We start from the raw sequence: 23,010 nt of genomic DNA on the forward strand, positions 1-23,010 counted from the left end.
CTCATGAGCTGTGTGAGATTGGGCAAGGCAAGTCATCTTACTGTGCCGGTTTCCCCTTTAAATAATATGGCTAATGTTAGTGCATAGCTCATAGAATTGTTGCAGATCAAATTACTTCATATGTGTAAAGCACCTAGAACAGTGACTGGTGTGTAGTTAGTGCTCAATAGATGTTGGCTGCTCCTACTAGGAGTTCAGGCAAAAGACTGAACACACTCAAGTCCAGGATCTGTTGTTCAAGAGTTTAGATTGAGATATCAGGTTCTGCACGATAAACCACCTTAAAACAATTATTATTCCCATTTCTCATAATTCTGTGGGATGAATGGGCTCAGATGCGTGGTTTTCCTGCTGGTCTCACTGGGGTTTCTTATATGGCCACAGCCATAGTCATACAGTGGCTGGGGCTGGAGTCAGGTGGAGATCTGAATCTACTGGAATGTCTCAGAATGACTTCTTTTCTCCAGTGTAAGTGTTTTAGTGCTTCACTACATGGTGTCTGTCTCCACAGAACTTCTCATCAGGACTCTCTGTGTGGCCTATCTTCCAGCAGGGTGGTCAGACTTCTCACATGGTAACTTTCTTCTGAGAACACAAAAGCAGAAGCTGCCAGGCCTTTCCTAACAGTTAGGTCCAGAGCTGACACAGCATCACTTCTACCCATTATATTGGATAAAGAAGTCACAAGGTCATCCAGATTCAGCGTGGAGGGAAGGGACTCTAGAAGAGCATGGCTACTAGGAGGCATGGTTCACTGGGTATGATCTAAAGGAACTTTGTAAAAGGGAAAGGAATGAATGAGTTCAGAGTTCTCTTTTCTCCCCCTCATTTGATAAGGATCGGACTCCACTCTTCCCCACGTTTACATCACCTCTCACCTGACTTATTCTAACTAATCATGAAGGGCTCCCCCTAGTCCCAGTCTTCTCCCCACTTTCATCCAACTTACACCAACTCTCATGTTAGCCTTCCAGAAATACGGTCTTTGTTTCTATGCCCAAGAAATCTTAACTATTAAGTATTGTCTACACGATAAAGTTTGAACCCCTTAGGCTGTTATTCAAGGGTCCATGGGCTTGTGTCTGGGAAGATGAGGTTAGGTTGTAGAAGAACAGAAGGGAAACTCACATACCAATAACTACTGCCTTCCAGCTTTATCGAGCCTAACGGATGCACAAACAACACAAAGGAAACATCTGAATGACGTATCATTTTTTTCATCATGGGAACAGACCATAGAGGTGACAATGGTCAGGAGTCTGCAGGGATGAAAAAAATTGCCTGATTTGAACAAAAGGCCACCCAGAAATTCATTCTTTCCTATTGGAAAGGTCCTACTATCACCCAGAAGGAAACTTCTGCTACCTTGTAAAACCACTCAGCAAGCCACATCACTTAGGACAATCATCTACACCTAATGTCTAAGCTCTGGGTCCCACTATTCTTGCTGCGTAATATTCCGCTACCTATTTTCCTGTGCCTGCACTACAGGTTATGCAATCGCCTTTACTTACACCTGCGTAGGAGATTAGGGGATTTCCCATTTCTCCAGGAGGGCAGTTTGGGCATGTCAACCACAGAAGTCCTCTGCAATGGTATCCCAATTTCACGTTTTAACTTCCGATTTCTCTGTGTGCCACACAATGTTTACTATAACACTCCCTCTGACCCCTTGACACAAACCTTTGCACCCATTCATACTGGTCTACCTTCTCTCTCCCCTCACTTCCTAGTCCTTTCTCCTCTCTCTGCATAAGATAGGAAGGGATGGCAGGGAACGAATGGGGAAGACACAAGCTGTTCTGATGTTCCAAGAAGCTGAGGAGTTGGAACACAAGCCATGAGGGTAGCAAGAAGGACAAGCATGCCTTGTTCTGTAGTCCTCTCATATCTACTGCCTTGCATTTTTTCTTAAATATATGAGATGTTTTATCTCCTCAGCCATATGCTGAGCATGCTTTGGGAAGAGATTTATTTTACTTTTTAAAAAGATTTATTTATTTATTTTGGGGGGGAGGGGCAGAAGGAGAGGGCAGAGAGAGAATCTTAAGCAGAGTCCACACTGAATGCGGAGACTGGCATGTGTTCAACCCCATGACCCTGAGATCATAACCCAAGCTGAAAACAAGAATTGAATGCTTAACCAACTATGCCATCCAGGCACCCTAAGAAGGGATTTATTTTAAACTGTGTCTTTCTACCCTATATATTTATACTTATTCAAAGCAGCAATAGATAATTATTTGTTAGTTGATTATCCCATAAAAAGACAAAACTCTTACAGTTCACCTGTCCATCCATCAACCCATTTTGCCATTGAGTCAATGATCATTTACTGACTCGTATCCACCTCAAACCTTTGCTGGGTGGTGCCCATCACAGGGCAGTTTATGCAGGGTCTGGAACTCAGATTCCTCAGTGTCTGACACATCGCACCAAATAAAATATTCAGCTTTAAAATTATAAAAATAAAGAGATAAAATTATGAAAATAATACAAGCTCATGGTAAACATTAAAATAGCACAGAAGGGTATAAACAGAAAAGTAAGACTTCCTGGTTGCCACTCCACACAAAATTCCCATTCCGATAGCCCAAAAGTAACAGTTCAAAGTGTCTTCTCTATCCTTCAGAAATTTGTGTTCTTTTTTTTGCAAAAATAATATCATTCTATATGTATTTTTCTGTTGTTGCCCCACCTCTCTTCTATACAATGTATCTTGGTTCTCTTTTCATGTAAGGCCATGTAACTCTCTGTGTTCTTTAAAAAAAAAAAAAGAACAACAAAAACCAGTTTTATTGAGGAGGGGCACCTGGGCAGCTCAGGTCATGATCTCAGTGTCTTGGGATCAAGCCCTTCATCAGGCTCCTGGCTTAGCATGGAATCTGCTTGTCCCTATCCCTCTGCCCCTTCTCCCCACTCAGGCTCTCTCTCTCTCTCTCTCAAATAAAAAAATAAAATCTTAAAACAACAACAACAGTTTTATTGAGGGGCACCTGGATGGCTCAGTCGGTTAAGCATCCAACTCTTGCTTTCAGCTCAGGCCATGATCTCAGGGTCATGCAATTGAGACTGCTTAAGATTTTCCCTTCCCCTCTCCCCCCTTTTCCCCACTTGTGCACGCTCTCTCTCTCTCAAAACAAAAACAAAAACAAAAACAAAAACAGAACAGTTTTATTGAGATATAATTCACATACCATGTAAACATTTAAAGTGTACCATTCAGGGGCACCTGGGTAACTCAGTTGATTAACCATTGGACTCTTGATTTCGGCACAGGTCATAACCTTGGGGTCCTGGGATGGAGCCCCAATCCGAGCCCGTGTGGGCTCCGGGCTCATCAATGAATCTGCTTGAGGATTCTCTCTCTCCCTCTGCCCCTCCCCCCACTCACGGGCACTCTCTTTCTCTAAAATAAATAATTAAATATTTTTAAAAAAACAGTGTATCATTCAACAGTTTTTGGAATATTCAGAGCTCTGCAGCCACCACCACAATCGTCATTCATTCTTTTTAATGGTTGCAGAGATTTGGTTTTATCTTATGCCACAATCTCAGTAAGTATTTGTTGAATTGATTTAAACTATAGATTTGGGTTGAGAAAGTGGGGGGAAAAAGAAAATTGTCTAGAAACATAAAAATAAAAATGCTCCGAGGCTTCTGCTGGTCCTTTAAGCCAGTTTTAAACAACTACGTTATATTGATAAAATAATATGGATGAAAAAATATTCTTTTCACTTTATCTAGATCTTTTCTTTCCAGATAGCAGAGTCCTAATCCACGTGGACATAAATTCATGTTGCATTGTGATGGATTTCCTTTAGCAAGCCAATTATTTTTGCTTGCAAGGAATGTTTTATTTCATTTTGGTAAGTTTAAAAATAAATATTACTTTTAATAATCTTCCCAAATTAAGTTAGTTTATAATATTTCAACAGTAACAGGACAATTTTTGCAGCATTTGTTTTAAATATACTGTGAAGGTAAGCATTTCAGATTAATACAATATTTATAAAATGTCTGAAGAAATTAAGCAAATTGTTTTTGAAATTATTTATAAATATTAGGAGCTTTAAGCATATGTGGTGCTAAGTAATATTGACATGTCTGGGAAAGTGTGCAAAACAGAGGGAAATAATGCAACGACTCTTTCCCCACATTTACATTCCCACATACAAAATAATACATTCTCTGAGGGGAAAAAAAAGGCACTTGGTAAATTAGTAAGGCCTACAGTGACATTAAAACATGTACTTAAATACAAACTGAATCAGGCTAAGCAGCGAAAAATGTAGACTCAAATGCTATTGAAGATAGGAAAGAAAAAGAACACAGGCACTTGTTCATATAAAAAGAGAAATTGCTGTGGAGGTTGGAAAACATCTTTCTGGAGATTTAAAAACAGGACAAGAACAGGACAGATTTGATGCCCCGTTTCTCTCCCAGGACTGAGACTTGATTCCATGAGGTCACACAGCTCATGGATTCTATTATTATAATCCAGTCCCACGCTGAGGCTCAAAGTGCAATACGCACTCTTCCTAAATGCTGAATGTCTAAGTTCCTGAGAACCTCCCCGCCAGGACGGCTCTGGCACTCAGCAGTAATCCAGCAAGTGCTCATCTTCAAATGCATCAGGAACCATGTACTATTTTTCCAAAACAAATTGATCAGATGTCAGAAACGTAGAATTCTTAGATCTTTTTCTCTCCTTAGGTCAAACTTTGTCATTCCTGGGATTTGACTGAGATCTGAAAAATTCTGTATCTTCGATTCTCCAGGCAAACACGGTCTTGATATTAAAAAGTTTCTAATTTCCCCAAGTTTCCTTAAAAATGTTTTTTACCTTCAAAATGACTTCATACTTTACCTCTGTCTCCCTCTGTGTCTTTAAAATCTAGCACAGCTAAGGAGACGATGGAGCTGTTTTAATGAGGACAAAAGAAAACCCAAGAATATATGGGCTCCATAAAAAATAAGCAAATATATACCAGATATGGGAAGCTCTAGCCTCTTCAAGCTTTTTAAAAATTCTGTATGGGGCTTTGGATATGGGGAAATGAGCTGAACTCTTTGAGGAGAGAGAAAGTAATTTCTAGTTGGCCCCTCCTTAGAGTGAAAATCATTGCCGTGAAAAACAGTACTCAGCAATTAAGGTGACAAAAAAAAAGCCTGAACTGTTCTCTTCTTCTTACTTTCTGAAGAGAGGGGGGATGGTAATTGAGAGGACAGATTACAAAGATTATCAGTGGAGGGCATGCGACTGTGCTTGGTGCGTAACAGGAACGCAAAAAGATCAGTATATCCCTGCAGCCACAGTAGCAAACCGACTTAAGTTAGTTTAAATAGAAAAGCAATTTATTAAAGAGTATTAGGTATTTCTGGGAGACCAGAGAGTCTGTGTTTGAGGTTATCCTACTGGGAAGATGCTCACCCCTCACCAGGAAACTGCTTCGTGGAGACCCACAGCTACTGCGGTAGTCCCACGCGCCTCTACTGGCATCACCTGCCCTGACTGCTAGGTACTAACAGCCATGCAACTATTATCCCCAAAGCTTGAAAGCCTCCACTGCCAGCCTGGCCAGAAAATGGATTCTTGGGTTTTCACATAGCTCTCTAATAATAAAATCTCAAATAGGTGCATTTGATTGCCATAGAATATATACCATGAGAACTGGAAAAATTGAGTAGCTAGCTTCTACTCTGGGATATGGGTACATAATGTGAGATAATTCCCAAATGTGAGAATGGTGTGGCTGGGAAGCCACAAAGCATTGCACATATCTTCCATTGGGAGAATGGCTCCAGCATACAAGCCAGAAAGTCAGTAGGTCTTGATAGATTGGATACTACAGGTGAGGGAAAGGGAGCAGTGAGTGATTCTCAGATTTCACATTTGCATCTGTGGTGGATGGTGATGCCATTACTGAGATAGGGTGGGCTTTTTTAGTGTAAGAAGGGTCACTGGGATCAAGAACTCAGTTTGGGGGGATTCTGGGATGATGACAGGAGAAGTGGCATAATTTTTTGATCTCCTCAAAGCAGCCTATAAAAAGAAACAAAAATTAGCACAATAAAGCCAAACACCCATGGGGATAATCTTCAACAGTAGGTGACAAGGCATTCCCATATACTACAAAATATGAATGGGTAAAAAGTAACCACTTACAGCTGTAAGACCTGCTTGTACCAACACCTTTGCAGGACAGAGGGAAGCAAGGGACATCGGATGGAATAGAGAACTCTAAAGAGCCAAGAAGTACTTACTGGAAACTTCAGAAAAGTTTATTCTCTAGTAATGAATGAGCATAACAAGTTTGCAGTGAACTCTGAAGGGGCCACAGAAGTCTGGGTCCCATGAAGTCCCAGACTAAGTAGTCAAAACTTACTTCTAGGACAAAGTTCCATCACGAAGAGAAAATGCTGCAAGGAGAATGCAAATTGAGCACCACAGGAACAGCAGAGTCGAAGGAAATAGCAGGTCCAGATAAAATTAGGGGAGGACATAGCTCCAGAAAATAAGCTGTGAAATTTTTCGAACACTGCACAAATAGAACAAAAGAGAGAGCTCTAGAGCTGTGACGTTAGGATTATCTGGAGCTACAATTATTTCTAAAAGTTAAGGAAATCAAATTTTAAGTAAAAATGAAAAAAGAAAAGAATCAAATCTTAATGTTAACGTGAAGAAGACAGATTAAGAGGCAGAATAACATCCCTACAGATAAGGAAGGAACACCTGGGAGGCATTACCACAGTATGTCTTGCCACAGAGAGAGGATGTGCTCTGACAGAGCAGGGCTTTCATGCCTTATGGTCTGAAGCTTTGCGTCGAGTAAATTGAGGGCCCATAAAGGAAATCGTGACCATGGGAGACATCCTCAAGATAGTTGCCAGTGCTCACTGCCCTGAGTCTTGTTAAGGATTCCTTTTCCTCTTCTTATTATGAGATGTGATGATGCAAAAGGCTGAACTGGGAGGGCAGTATAATGAATTGTGCATAGGGATACGGGGTTTTGCCCATAGACTTTTTTGTGAAGGTTTATTCTAATGATCTGGATTTGCTACATTATTTCTTCCCATCATGTTGGGAATAATCATGAAGCCAAATATTCCACCAGTCAGACTGGTCTTTGTCTTTTTTTACATTATTCCAGTAACTGCAACCCCTGGGCTAGAGGTGCCTAGGAAATGGCAGGGAATTGCAATGGAGAGAAAAAGAGCTTGAAGGGGTGGAGGCAGTCTTCCTAATAGAAATAATGGCAACTTTCAACAACACTGACATGCTATTCTGATTAAATGATCAATTTTTTTAATTAGTAAGAAATATATGCTTGAGGTTTTTTTTTTTTTTTAATTTTATGTATTTGAGAGACAGAGCACACAGTTGGGGGGGGGTGGTTAGGAGGGACAGAGGGAGAGGGAGAAACACTCCCCACTGAGCAGGGAGCCCAACCAGGAGCTGGATTCAAGTACCTCGAGATCATGACCTGAGCTGAAGGCAGACGCTTAACCAACTGAGCCACCCAGGCGTCCATATGCTTGAGTTTCATTTGAAATGCTCCTTATCTGGGGCGCCTGGGCGGCTCAGTTGGCTGAGTGGCCGACTCTTGATTTGGGCTCATGTTATGATCTCAGGATTATGGGATCAAGCCCACAAGCAGTGGGCTCTGTGCTCACTGGGGAGTCTACTTGAGATTCTCTCTCTAAAAATAAATAAATCTTTTTTCAATGCTCCTTATCTATAATACCATCTAGATACTAAGTAGATAACGTGGAATTTTTTTAGCATTTTAATTATAAATTTTAAAATACGCCTTCTAAACAACCACACAAATACATTTTTTTTCCAAGCCAAAACAAATATTCCCATGCTTGAAATGCTGTTTCTAATTTCTAATTTATTTTTACAGGCTAATTTGCAAAATGAAATTGTTTGGATGATTGGTTTGCAGTAAACATGGTATACCAAATTGTTTTCTAAATTTAGAGAAAGGTTGAGTCTCCTCTTATAATAATCAAGAAATAATAGAAGTATTAATGATAATGGAGCTTCCATAATTAAAAAGTCAAATTCTGAAATAACAGGCAGAAATGAACTTTAGCAGGTAGTAGCCACATAAATTATAATTCTTGCAAATGGTTATTTTGAGCTCTTTTCATGGGATAATGCAAACTTCAATATGCAATTTACTAAATGATAATACATGTATCACATGTGCCATAATTTCGTTTCATAGTCTTGTTGAATTTAGTACTATTAGACATAACAAAGATATGGGAAATAGTGCATGAAATTCTGAGAGTCATAAAAGACAAAGTTGTTTTAATGAATGCTTTGATTTCTATGTCTGATATTTAAAAAATTTTTTATGAAGTAGTAATTGTTATCCATATAAATGTTTTCAAAGAAAAATCTTGTTTACATATACTAGGATTTGCAGATGAACTCTAGATTTTAAATACAGTAGACTCCATGTCCTTTCTTGGAGGTTTTTGAGGGCTGATTTTTGGTAATATCTCTTTGGCATAAAATGTTTTATGAAGTCCAGCTTCTCGAAGTGCTAACTCGAAACGGAGTCTAAGGTCAGAAATTATCTGTAGAAATAAAATACATTTAAATAAGTAGCAATTCATTGAACTAAATTACATTTCATCATTTAGTTCCATATTTCCTCAAGCTGTTTAATTTTTTTTCTGGGTAGATGACTATAAACTTGGTATATATAATGACTATATTCTGTTGGGTTTTCGTTTTTTGGTTTTTGGGTTTTTCTTACTGGAAATGTCCAAGGGCACCTGGGTGGCTCAGTCGGTTAAGGGGCCAACTCTTGATTTTGGCTCAGGTCATAATCTCAGGGTCTTGGGATAGAGCCCCGAGTTGGGCTCCACACTCAGCCAGGGAGTCTGCTTGTGGATTCTCTTTCTCCCTCTCCCTCTGCCTCTGCCCTTCTTCCTGCCTGGGCTCATTCATGCTCTCTCTCTCTCTCAAATAAATAAATCTTAAAAAGAAAAGAAAAGAAAATGTCCAAATCTTCTTGACAATATCATTTTCCAGTGTATTTGTAGTTTCCAACATAAGGTATAGAGAGTATCATACTAGATTAGTCAAAATACAACACATATAAATTATTAAAAGATGGGTTGAAAAAAGCTTACTTTCAGTGCTATCATTGATTCATTATTCATAGCTAGAATCAGAAAATATAGACAATCATTGTTTAAAAGAAATCTAAACCACAACCTTGTGCATTGGTCTTTACGCAAACATTCTGATTTCTCCATCATTCAGCAATATGTAAATTATTTTTAAACACATGGCCCCTACTTTAAAAACAAAAACAAAAACAAAAATCAATTGAACTCTCCTTTCAAGGCTGGATTTCTATTTCAAGCAGAATTAGAAAGTGTTTCCACCAGTGTGATTCTAAGTGGAAATTGAAATATGAGTAGCTCCATTTCTATTTTCATTTATAGTTGATTGGGCCTTTTTCCTCTTCCCCTTCTTCTATGAATATTAAATGTCAACAGACGCTGTTTGCTATGATAAGGTAGCCACATATGGATTTTACCTAATGAGGCATTTTACATGGACTTGAAGTCCATCTAGAGGATGGGATAATACTGTTGAAAGCAGCCCCTCCTTCAAGAAGCTCGTAAGTTAACAGAGGTAATAAGAATATATACAGATAACTCAATACAGCTCATGGAACATGTGACTGATGTTCCAAGAATCATAGCACACAGAGGTACATCTCCTGGTGCAGGTGAGACTAGGATGACCTCAGATAATCAGTAGCACTTGAGCTAACTGTAATGTCCATCCTATTCTACGAATCAGAGCAGGGAGGAAAAGAGATACAGCAGGAAAGGAAGGCACATGCAAATACAAAGATGAAATCGGTCAATTTGGGACCAGAGCAGTTTGGGTAGAACACTGGAGTAGCAGTCAACTACAATGGTCTACGCATGAAGTAATAAATGCCTAAACTTGGCTGGTAGCAGGGAAGAAAGAACTGTCAGAAACACCATGAAGGGAAGAATCAAGAGAATCTGGCAACTGATGAGGTACAGAAACGAGAGGCAATGATGCATACAAGTTGAAAATACAGAGATTTGTGTCTGAGAAGCAACGTAGTTGAGCCTTATACCTAGTTTCTCCTCTTCCAGATATAGTCTCCGTGGTCCCCCTCATCCACTTCCAAGGATTCATGCTTCACCTGTGTGCTCCCTAATTATCTCCTGGATTCACCTGTCTTCTCAGCTTCTGGTTTGTGAGGTTTAAAATGTCTCATTATCCTATTTTTAAAATAGATATCAAGTGAAATGGAGATCGCCCTCGAAAGCTGACCTCCATTTCCCCAACTCACCTCCCCAGAAGCAGCCAATCAGTTTCCTGTAAATGTGTTCTAGACATCTTCACCCTAAACATGATGGGAACAAAACAAATTCTCTCTCCCCCTAAGTCTGTTTTTACTTCTGTATTCATATATGGTTAATGGCAGCCACAGCTCATGATTATAATTTACTGAATTACTTCTAGGTGCCAGGCAATAGCTTAGGCAATTGACATTTATTATCCTAATCCTCATAAGAACCTTACAAATTATTATTTTACAGATGAAGTAAACAAGACATAAAGATGTTAATAGCTTACACAAGCTCCCATAGCCAGTAAATAGCGGATGTGGATTTGAACCCAAAATGCAGGCTCTACTCAGTATCACTTGCTGCTTAGCTTAGCATCATTACTCCCTCATCTCAGACAGAGCCATTCATGCCCCTCCCTCCCATGTTTTTGAGGGCTCTGCCATCTGAAAAGGATCTGACCCCCAAACCCACCCATTTTCCATCCAGGACATGTTGCTAAAACTTATATGATTATATAATTCACCTGGTTCTGAGTCTTGCCTGTGCTCACAGGATAATGTCTTAGCAAGCAAGAGCTACTATACTTTTCAGTCTGACCCTAACCTATGTTTCCAATCTCATCTCCCAGCACCCACCCTTGCCACGTACTTTACACTGAAGACATGCCAGTAAGGGCTCCTTTCCACCCTCTTCTGCTTGGTGAACCCTTTATTGCCTCAGCCCAGGTACCCGAGAGTTTTCCAGTTTCTGACCAATTCCTTGCCAACCCCAGCTGCCCTCCCTGCTTTGGCTTCTGGAGATACACTTACATCCTTATAAGGAATCTCTCTCCTTTCATCCCACCCCTCCTCCCCTATTTTTTTGTTTTTAGTTTAAATCACTTGGAATAAATTTTGTTACTGCTGCGAAGAATCCTCGACTAATACGTAGCTTGGTTTCCTCTTGGACACTTTGTCTGACTTCCCTACCCAGCATTTCCATTGGTTGCCTTCTCCTTACCACCGCAGCCCTTAGGCCTCCACTACGGAGGCAGTCTCACCCCGGGAGCATTATTCCCATACAGGCTACTTTCCCTCCCAACCCAGCTCCCTGTTCACTTCCTCCAAGAGAGCAAGTCCGTCTTGTTTAGGATGTAGCCCTGGCAACTCCACAGTGCCAGATACAGAGTATATTCCATAAATATGTGTCCAATAATAAGTGAGTTGTTCACAAAGAGGCACACTTGATTTATTGTCAGTGGGTGAATGGATGAAGTCTCTTATTTTTTAAATAATTAAATATTTAGTTTCTCTTAGATTTGTAAAATTAACAAGCTAGGGAAAACTTTCTCCCTTAATTTCAGTGATATCCATTCATTCACCTGTCCTCCCTCCCTGCCTTCCATCCATCCATCCAAAAAGACTTTTAAAAATCCCTTCTCAGTAACAGACTAAAAGGAGTCAGAAGTTCCCAGAAATGGTTAAATAACACCTTAACAGTTTTCCACAGAAAATGTTTTCTTTTATCATTAGCTCTGATGTATTATCTTCAATTCATTTTAATTTCTGAAAGTTTCCCTCTGCTTTGTCTTATCAGTATCATCAGTTGCTGCTTTAATAAGACTTACATTATGAATTTAAACAATTTCCAAATGATAGAGAAACATTTAAACAAAATACAGTATTAACACAGCTTTAAAGTAAAATTTATAAGTTTTAAAAAATTTTTAATGTAAAAATGTAAATAAAAAAATAATTTTCAGTGATAGATTCTTAATATGTTCAGATAAACTGTTGCATGGTCATCTATCAACTATTTTATAATCTTAAGAATCGGACAGTAATTGTGTATCATTTAGCAGTAAAAATTATGCTAATCCATGTGGCATTCAAATGTAAATATTGAAAATAATCTGAAACCCTAAATACACACTTCCATAAATCTTATCATCATGGCTTTGCATCAATTATGCTAATTTCCATAATTACCTGGTATTCATTGTATGTATTCAATGTAAATAGTGGCTTTTGAAGAATAAATTCTTCTTCAATTCCAATACCCATCCTTGCTTTTGATGCTGTTGTATCTGACATCATCCTAACAGGGTCAAAGTGAGCGACAATAGCAACCTGGAAGAAGAAAAACACTGCTACTTGGATTAAGATACAAGCTAACTACTTCTGGGGAACACTATTAATGTTTAATGTCTAATAAAATTTCCTAACTTTAATGAAGATAAAACCTAAGAAGGAAGGGCAGATAGAATATTAAACCAAGCCAGTCCTAGAGATCCACAAAGGAGTTAATGGTTTAAAAACAAAACATGTTAAAAGGCCATGATATATATTGTTTGCTACTGATTGAATAATTACAGTTATGATTAAATTTAGATAAAAATTTATCTTTCTGGTACCAAGTCACAGGAAATCTGATCTAGAAAACCAACATATTGAACTACCTTAAAAGTAACCAAAAGTAAAAAACATCAGCTTTTAACCACTAGCAATATATGGCCATGGTAACAACCCCATGAAGCTTTCTAGAAAGTTTAATCTGATCAAGCTCAATCTAGCATATATTATTCATGGGTAAAGTTGAGTTGTGTTGGCATTATTGGGCAAGATGGGTGAATCCAATTGTGTTAAGCAACTAGATTTTCAGGTGGGGGGAAAGGTTAGCCTGGTGATGGGTATTAAGGAGGGCATGTATTACATGAAGCACTGGGTGTTATAAGCAAACAATGAATCATGGAACACTACATCAAAAACTAATGATGTACTGTATGGTGACTAACATAACATAATAATAATAAAAAAAAACCAACCACCAAGCAACTAGATTTCCAGGGATTGTTGTAAACCATTATTCCCCTTCTACTGAAAAACTGCAGAGTCATTTTAACCTAAATGCCCTTGTCCTTTATGATAATTGAAATCATTCAAACCTGTATCCTAATGAAAAGAAGCCACTAATTTTGTTAATTATATGCACCATTAGTAACACCTGCCTGTTAATTCCTAAAGTCAAGAATTAGCATTAAGAAAATGGCATTTTTAATGCCATTTAGAAACTGTAATGACATAACTGGGGGTTGAACGTACTTTAATTATTATAGGTTTCCTAGCCAAAATGTCTTATACTATAGTTCTAAACACTGATTACAGGTAATGGGCATAGGTATTTCCTCTTTCAAAGAGTTCACAGATGGAAAGAATTCTACTCATATGGACTGTAGTTATCAAAGTTATATTGTGAACAAGAATGTGTTTAGTAACAGTGACATTAAAGTTTTGTCTCCAGAAGGCCATGGTATGTAATTATTTGCTAATGATTGAATAATTTAATTTTTGTTGAATCTAGGATGACCAGGACTTACATTCCCATGCTTTGAATTTACTTCCATCATCTATTTTATCAAAAAAGATGATATAATAGTTGTATGCATCTACACTTCCTCTAAACTATGCCATTTAACTAGACCTCGGTTTGAATCCAGTCTTTACAGTTACTAGCTGTGTGACGTTGGGGAACCCCCGTGCCTCCTCAGCTTCCTCTTCTATAAAATAGGAATAATGCAGACATCATGGGGTTGTTGTAGAGACTAAATGGGACAAAACCTAAGAACATTTAGAAGATGGCTTTATACCTAGTATTGTTTTTAAAATGTGAACATACATTACTGTAAACCTATGAGGCAGGTACTATGATTAGTCCCATCTTTCAGAGGAGGAAACGAAGCTTAGGGAAGTTAAGTAAAAGATCTAAGTTCCCTCTGCCAATAAGGAGCGAACCAGGTTGTACAGGTTTGAAGGACACCAGAGGCCAAGTGCTTATCCAAGATTCCCTGTTGCCTCCACCGACAGGGAAGGGAAATCAGATAGTCATTTCCTATCAGCCGGGAAATGGTGTCAACGGACTTTGGAGCCCTATGAGTTGCACTAATTACTTCCAGATCAAAACCTCTGAAAAATTACCAAGTAAAACTATTTTATCACATTTCTCAAATTCTTGAATTCCTGCTTTTGCCATCTACTGTCTACTTCAAACACGTTTGCCTACTTTTACTAGGCAAAGCAATGGGAGGCTTTAATTCTCTCACAAAAAAAAAAATATAGTTTTGAAAAGTGCTTTTTCACATGTTTGCTGACTATAGGGTATTTCCAAACAGAGGTTTCTACCCCAAAGAAGATTACCCGGCTCTAGCTGCACCAGGTTTTTTGGGAGCATAAAATCCTTCTGGTAGATGCAGAGTGTCACTCCTATAAATGGATACTCTTCAGCTAAGAAACTGGATATGGACGCCTTTAAATCTTGGGAGAGCTGTTTGAAAGGTGCTGATGAAGTTATTTTAATATACTAAGAAACTGGAAATTGTTCAACATAAATCTAATTGCTCCCAGGAATGAAGACCAGTGTCCCAATTTGGAAATGTCACACTTTATATCACAGAGGGTGTGAACTAAGCCTACTAATAATGTTATGAAGGACACTTAGAAACCCCCAGGAAAGTTTCCAAATTAAAAACACCTGTTTCCTAAGGGCTTCCAGCCGCCTCTCTCTTTCTTCTTCTTCATGAGCTTCTTGAAGGGCCACTTCTTTTTTCTCCATCAAACGCTTTTCCAGTAATTCTTGTCTATATTTAACCCTTTAAAAATAATGCACAAGGACGTTGGGAAAATATCATCATAATTATGGAAATTGTAGGGATGGGAGCATAGCGACAGGAGGCATGTCAGAGGTGACATTACGGTCATAATTTGTTTTTCCTTGCTTTTGGTTGATTTCTCACAGCCACACAATGAAACACACTGGTATAAAATGCAATCTACAATAATTCTAAGGACCAGAGAACTGCAGATCGGGGGCAGAAAACGTAGGGAAAATCCAATCCATCTCTTTCTTCACTGAAATCATTGTATTGACTCTCAAACTGTCTGTCGCCTGCCGCAGCTGCAGCTAATGTGACCCAACAGATGACAGTCTCACTTCTGAGTGATTATTCCAGCAGTTTTCTTAAGAGGAGTTTTAACACAATTTGAGATGTTAAAAAGGCTATGTTACTAGTTAAACACACATACTTTTAGAAAGAGTAGTAAATAAAATGCTATAATAATATGCCCAATTACCAGAACTTAAACCAAACTTTATCTATACTATCACTCATTTTTTCAAGAAAGCCCTTTTTGGATGTGTGTGTGTGTATGTGTGTGTGTGTGTGTGTAAGTTTAAAAATTGCACTTTGACTGTAGATGGCAGCAAAAACACGATTTTCCCTTAGCATTATGTTTCCATTCTTAAAATCAGCAGATACTAAGCCAGAGCACATTTCAAGATGTCCAAGTTCACTCGACCCTTCTTCGCTGCCTCTTTTTAGAGAACCTCCCTTCCCATCTTCTTGCCCAAGCCACTCTTCTATTGAATTATAGGGATGAGATTTGTCTTTTCTAAAAAAAGTAAGCACTTGGGTCCTCAAGGGAGTGTAAGGCCATTGCCTCTGTCTTCCATTATTGATGGTTTAGATTTAACTTTCTTTAAGACATCAGTCACAAATGTGCTTTGCCGTAAGCGTGTATTCCTGCATTTTCCATAGATGTACCCTGACTAGACCCGTTGAATTCTGGATCTTGAGGTTTACTGAGGTAGCAGTTCACTATGCATCAAGTCTGTTGCTATGTGCTTTATGTGTTTTAGCTCATTTAGACGTCACCACAACCTGATGTTGGGGTACCAGTGTTGATCCCATTTTAAAGACAAAGAAATGGAGGTATAGACTGGTGATGTAACTTGTCCATGTTCTCACACGCAGCATGTAGCAGAGCCAGAGATCAAACCCAGGCAGACTGACCCCAGATCTCACACTGACCTTGACCCTCCCAACCCCTTGCTATTAGCCACAATTCTCTTGCACTTCTCCCCTTGATTGCGCCACTCATCTCACTGACATGAGTACCTGCTGTATGCTTCCCTGTGCTAAATATTCCAAGCACATTGAGAAAAAGATAGACCTTAGAAGTTTGTAGTTTAATATAGAGACAAAAAAGACAGGCCTAAGAACTAGTCAAGGTATGCACTGCCTTCAGAGAGGTATAAACAAGGTCCACTGGGATTTGCTGGATTGTGGGAAAGTCTGGGAGGCTTCAGCAAGAGCTTTAGGGAGGAGGCAGCATCTGAGCTGGGTCTCAAGGATTAGCTTTCAGAGAGACATGATGGTGGAGGGGAGGCTGGCCTTCCTGGCAGACAGAGGCAGGCCAAGGGTGAGTCAAGAAAGGCACTCACACTCAGGCCCGTGCAAATGTAGGGTTGGCATCTAAGAGTGGGCAACTTTTAAGTTTTGCCCCCTAGACACCTTGCTTGCCTTACTGGTCACAGTCCTGAGAAAGGAAGAGTCCAAGGTGGCTGGAACAGAGTAAGGCACTTGAAGCTGTGTCATGACCAGAGTGAGTGAATGAAAGAAGCCCAGGGAAGTACCGGCAGGCTGAGCCTGGCAGTCATCTGGTTCCTTCGGGAAGACTTGCTCCTGGGGAGGAAGAATTCTTTAAAACCAGGCTGCTCCCGAGGCTGACACGGCAGCAGCAGCAGCACAGGAGAGCAAAGGAGGGAAGCATGCAGTAGACCCTTGCCGAGTACAAAACCCACCGTGGGATTTAGAAGGCAAATCCTAAACTCCTCTGATGGCCGTGGCTGTCCTCCTCCTCATCTCCCATATCAGGAGTCGGTGATCAGATACACAGATAAAAGAAGCCACGAACCAGATTGCTCCCTTTCTCCAAGGCCTCCATGTCACGGGAAGCTATTGCTCATTCTCTCCATTTTCACTAAGACATGGCACAACCTCCCTAATGAGGTTCTACTCAATTTATGTACTGAGTACAAGCTAAATGAACTACTGTGAAGGTTCAATTAAAAGATATCCTGGGATTTGATAATTACCGTATGCTAATTCTCAGAACCTTTGAAAAGTTTCTCTTCCTTTGGGATATATAGGTTGCTTTGTCTGCAACAAAGTTTTGCCTGCTGTGGAAAAGTAATAGTTGTTCCAGTTAGGGGAGCTGGGCTAGTGAGGACGAAGTTGCAAGCGAGAGCCAGGCATTTGAACCGGTGTCTGAAGCAGCCTGGCTCATGGTTTACTCTGAGGCTCACTCATTCATTCAACAAATGTTTACTGAGCACCTGTTCTGCATCAACCACTGTGCCAGGTACTGGAGATGCAATTTCAACACGGGATCCACGCTTCTGTCCTCACAGAACTGACAATCTAGCGGGGGTACAAAGACCCAGACAGTTTTGATAAAGCGGGGCCCTTGCTCTGAAGAGGCTGTGGGACATAGGCCTTGGGAGAGGCACCTTTGCAGACTTGGGACATTCAAGGCAGCATCCAAGAGGAAGTGCTCTGAATTTCAAACCTGAAAAAGGAGCAGAGGGGGAGAGAAAAGAATGCTCCAGGCAGAGAACAATAACATATGAAGACCCAGAGGTGAGAGAGCACAATATTTTTGAAGAGCTGAAAAATATTTGGGATGGCCAAAAGTGAAAAATGCAAAGTGAGGAGTGCCGAGAGCCGAGGCTAGAGAGGCATGAGAGGCCAGAATGGGGCTTTGCAAGCATGAGGGCTTTGATCAGGGAAATGTGGGGATCAGAAAAACCTCTCCTGTAATAACATGGACAGGGATTGTAAAGAGTCAAGAGCAGGGAGGGGTATCCACAGGCAAGTTGATGGTTTCCTAACCGAGGGCACTGGTAGGCGGTAGATATTGAGGAGATACTGAAGGAGAAGACATGGATTTAAAATTTATGTAGGGCGTGATCCCGGCGTTATGGGATCGAGCCCCACATCAGGCTCCTCCGCTAGGAGCCTGCTTCTTCCTCTCCCACTCCCCCTGCTTGTGTTCCCTCTCTCACTGGCTGTCTCTATCTCTGTCAAATAAATAAATAAAATCTCTAAAAAAAAATAAAATAAAATTTATGTAGGAAATAGAATAAATTGGAATTGTTAGTTTATTTTATGGGGGAGCAGAAGAGATAGAGAAAGGAGTTAAGTTTTGTTTCTTGCACAATGAGCGACAGTGTCCCTCATTGCAACTGGGAACTTAGATAAACAGGGGAAAGAAGGAAATTCGGTTCAGTTTGAACACAGACTAGCCTTCACAGATCTGGGCTGAAGACATAGATGAGGGACTGTTATCAACAGCATGGAATCAAAGCCATGGAGCAGATGGAATCAATCAGGAAGAGAGTATGGAGCAGTAAGAAAAGTAGGTCTAGGAGTGATTGCCTAGGAAACATTTAGGAAAGGGACAGAAGAGGAAACTGTCTAGGAGATGGAGGAGAAATTGTGCCAAAGCATGGAAGGAAAATGGCATTAACAATGTCAAATGCTACAGCAAGATCTGATATAACATCAAATGGTCATTGGTCTAAATAGGAGGGAGTCATTGGTGATCTTGGCAAGAGCAGTCAGAAGAGAGGTGGCTGAAGAATTCGTGGAGCCCACGAGGTGGAGGTGGGCGAGGGAGTGAAGACAACCCCTTCAGCAAGACTGGCGCCGCTATGGGGAGGAGAGAGATAGGGGGCGCTGCAGTGACCGAGCAGCCCACCACACTTGTGTTGACTCCAAAGTGATGAACAGGATTACTCTGGCCACCTTGAGGATTTGCCACGGAAAATTTAAGTAAACAGGCAACACGCTCAAATTCTTCATTTATACAGATGCTATGGTTTAAACTCAAATAATTCCCTTTAAAAGGGGAAACTCTTGGTGCCTCTTTCTTCTCCCAGGCTGGATAGAAACTTTTCTTTGCCTAAAGAGAAGTGATGCAGAAAAACTCCTGGGAGAAAGCCAAATACTCACATATTCATGGGGAAAGAAAAGAGCAACACAGTAAAGTCAATCATTTGGAAAATTTTCCACATAAATACCTTTAGCTATTTGAGGTAGCAGATTTTCTCCAAATTAAACTGTTGCTATGAAAGTCAATGTCAGGAAGTGGCTAAACTCAATAGTCTTTCAGTTGTGCATGGAATTCCCAAACAGGAGTCCTAGGTCCATCTCTCAGTCCGTTTTATGCTCTCTGAGTCTACAGAGGTTGGAAGTGTTGCAAAATGGGCATTTTCAACTTCTCGTGGGGGCAGGAGAGGCATCATATTGTTCAAAAGCAACAGCTGCTGCAAAATCAGGCCCGGCATTAACAATAATCCGGAAAGGATTTTGGTTAAGCCTCCAGGCCTGAGTAGTTGAAGGGACAGGAAGCTTTCATGTAGAAACGCAGAGTGGAGGTAGGTTCAGCAGACTGTTTTGTGTGTACTGCACTCTAAGAGATGAATGGACAAATGCAGATGGCTTGGAAACACCTTGAACTTTAGTAGCCCCATCCTTTCCCTTCAGTGAAAACTGGGCAAAATACCAAGTACTAAACCTCGACCTCCCTCCTGTCTGGAGCCGCAGGTAATTTCACTACAAACAAACCACAGCAACCAAGAGGGTTGGTAGCTGACAGTGGCAGGATCTACAATTAAAACAAGAAAAAAGCTTAGGTAGTAAATAAAACAACATAAAGACATGTCTTAATTAGGGTACTGTAACCAGTCTTGAACTCCCCCTGAAATGTTTCAGGGAAGTCATCTGCTGTACTGAATTAAAGGCAGTTTATACGCAAACTTGTTACTTAGTGTTGAGGTCACGTGGCTCACTCACTATTGAATGGGAACTCTAAACAGGCACCTGCCAGAGGTGTTGCTGCCAGAGGCATTGGAGCAGCAGCATGCCGAGCCTGTTCCTGCCTGCTGGGAAATCCATTTGTGGCTCAAACCCACTCAGAAAGTCGTTCTGCACACCAAGTGGAGAGAAACCCCTCTATTAGCCATAGGGTAGCCCAACAGGGAAGAATCCACGGATCGAAACACAGACAGCCCAGGTAGCAGCACCTGGCAAAAGGTGGATGGGGGGGGGATGGGAGGGGAAGGAGGCGAAGCCAGCTCAGGGAAAAGAAGGAAAATAACATAACTGGATGTCATTGGATGCTCACTGGATGTTTCAAACGATACGGGCAACGAGACTCGACTCAGTGGGGATTCTGGTTAAGGGCATAAGCAGAGACCAATTTCTGCAAATAGAATGTGAATCCTGATACAAGGCAATGACATCCTGGTACAGAGAGGCGTGGGGCAAGAACAAAGAGGATTCACAGAGTATCCACAGACCCAAGAGATGAACCCATGCCAGCCCCAAACAGAGCCTATTCTTCCAGCTCAGAACGCTTACTGACTCCTTCGTGAGGTGTAAAGACAAGTTCTTATGGGACCTCTATTCTTTGATTGATTGATTCAGTTAGTCAACATATAGCTATCTGAGTACCTGTTATGCGCCAAGCACTGTCCCCAGAGCTTAGCATACAATAGGGAAGAATTAAAACTCAACAAAAAAGATCCCTGCCCTCCTAAATCTTACAGTATTTGTGGTTTTTTATAAGCATGCCTAAAGTAACATTCTAATAAAATACATAAGATTGTTCTTAATAAATTTTTAAATTTATCACAAAGACTTAAATTAGCCTCTTCTTATATTGCTATAGAATGATGGTTTTCAACTATGACAATCATTAGAATCACTGAAACTTATAAGAAGTTTTGATGCCAAGTCCCACGACAAACTAATCACATCAGATTCTGGTGGTGTGCTGGTGGGGCTCAAGCGTTGGTATTTTGTAAAAAGTCCCCCCAGATGATTCTAATGTGCAGCCAGGCCTGAGAGCCAACACCACCTAGCCCATTGGTTCCCTAACTTGAGCTAACATCAGAATCACTTGGAGGGCTTGTGAAAGCTCAGACCACTCGACCACCTCCAGAGTTTCTGATTCAGTAGTAATGAAGTGGGGTCACTTCATTTATAAGACGTTTCCAGGTAACGCTGATTCTGGAGGACTGAGAACTACAGTTTGAGAATTGGGGTATAAATATTCAGATTAGAGGGATGCTGCCTATGGTTATCAAGACAAAACCGGGTATAAATTACTACCCAGACAGGGCTGCTTTCTGTTTGCCTGTGCCAAACAGCACAGGTATATGCCTCAGGACTGATCCCAACTAGAAATTCCTGCTTTGGTGCTACTGACTTCAAGAGCAGAACCCTTCCGCCTCACCTCCCCCTCCATAACGCTACACACACAAATGACAGGTTCCTCCAATCACAGTGGCCCTCTCGGTCTTGGGTCAGTGTCAGTGATGAGTAGTTGCACAAATGGCCGCTGCTGAACCGATTCCTTTCTTTCCAATGGACAAAGCTGGGAGATAGGCTACCGGAGATATTTAAAGATACTCAGTAAAATCAAAGAGGGAAGAAATAACTTGAAAGTATTTGAGCCTTAAAAAGGATGTATGAGCCACTTCCTTTGGGAATAACTCATGTAGTTCCGAGGGGGTGGATGTATTTCACACTGGAAGTGAAAACCCACGAAAGAGAGTGAAGTGCATTTTCCAGTTTGTTGTGATCAATTTCAACCGAGCTGTCTGACTTCACTTGAGTTAGAAGTATGGACATATAAACAGCTGTGAAACAAGGACCGAAGCCTGGGAATCCAGAGTTGAATACAGGATAAGATGTGGGGAGAGGGTTACTGAAAGGATGTTGCAAATATCATATCAGCTCTTTCCCCATAGTAGTGTAGAAAGACATTTCTACCACAATGTATTTACCCTCCTCTTGTTGACCCTTTCCTAACCCTTACCTTCTAGATTTCAGTAATCCTTTTATACCCTTAAAATTTGCCTAGAACACTCCTTTCTAATAGCATTTCAAGAAGGTGCACCTTCTATAAAGAATTAAAAACAAGAATAAAAGTCTGTCTTTTCTATGATCACGCACTAGCAAGTCTAAACAAAGTTAGTGATGAAATATTCCCTTCATTGGAGCATAGAACCCCATCCCACTTCACTCTTGGTTGCTCCCTGTAATAGTTTTTCTTAACTGAAAACCAGTGCTTCCCAGGTGACAGTACTCCTATTGCTCCCCTTTAAAATCGTGGAAGGAGAAGGCTGGCATTTTCCTGGCTCTCTAGTATCAATTCTAGAAAAGCTTTATCCATTGACCTTGGAGTTATACCATCCTCTTTCTGACAGGATTCTTGGAATCAACTACTAACTGCCCACGTCACTGCCAACATTTACTGAGGGTTACTCAAAACTCCACCCTTCCAGTCCCTTTAGCCTCAACAGCGTTCACTTCTCCGCTGCTCCAACAACTCATTCTTTTGACCCAACTTGGAGCTTGGCGTCACCTAGAACTGTTCCCTACCAAAATCTTAGACTGAGGAATTCAGTTCTGACTCCGATATTGATAAGACCGCACAACTCTAGGGGTGGACTTCCTGCTAACTGCCTGTGTTTCTTATATTCTCGTCATTCACCCTTACTCATTCTGCTACTTTAGCCCACCAGGCTTTCCATTTTTCCAATGATCTATTTAAACTGTGTTCTATGTGCCAGACAGGAAGCTGGATCTTCCCTCATGAAATTTACTCTCCTACTTCTTCCCTTCCCCCCACTCCCTAGGTTATGAAACACAGGCTTTATTTACTTCATTCTCTTTCCAGCTGTGGATCCCTGGGTCTATGTTTGTAAGGGTATTATCACTAGTATCTTCTTTTCTTTTCACATATGCCCTGCTGATTC

At 40.6% G+C, this 23,010-nt stretch overlaps 1 protein-coding gene across 10 annotated transcripts in view; it reads right to left on the bottom strand.

The window, feature by feature from the left end:
• CCDC148 (coiled-coil domain containing 148) overlaps positions 1 to 23,010 on the bottom strand; it is a 242,728-nt gene that overhangs the window by 11,653 nt on the left and 208,065 nt on the right. For 2 of the 10 annotated variants that reach the window (XM_087860949.1, XM_087860960.1), the window contains 3 exons: positions 14,875 to 14,992; positions 12,336 to 12,476; positions 1,567 to 8,595 (listed from right to left, as the gene is read on the bottom strand). In XM_087860949.1, the coding sequence (XP_087717075.1) occupies positions 8,449 to 8,595; positions 12,336 to 12,476; positions 14,875 to 14,992 (406 nt within the window). In that variant the 3' untranslated portion in view covers positions 1,567 to 8,448. Of the gene's footprint in view, positions 1 to 1,566; positions 8,596 to 10,148; positions 12,477 to 14,874; positions 14,993 to 23,010 lie in introns of those variants that run through there. The other 8 variants (XR_015723916.1, XR_015723924.1, XR_015723926.1 and 5 more) reach the window with 8 other exon arrangements.

Source organism: Ursus americanus, chromosome 1 (assembly GCF_024610735.1).
Source record: "Ursus americanus isolate L20-20 chromosome 1, mUrsAme1.1.p, whole genome shotgun sequence".
In the NCBI taxonomy this organism is placed as follows: domain Eukaryota; kingdom Metazoa; phylum Chordata; class Mammalia; order Carnivora; family Ursidae; genus Ursus; species Ursus americanus.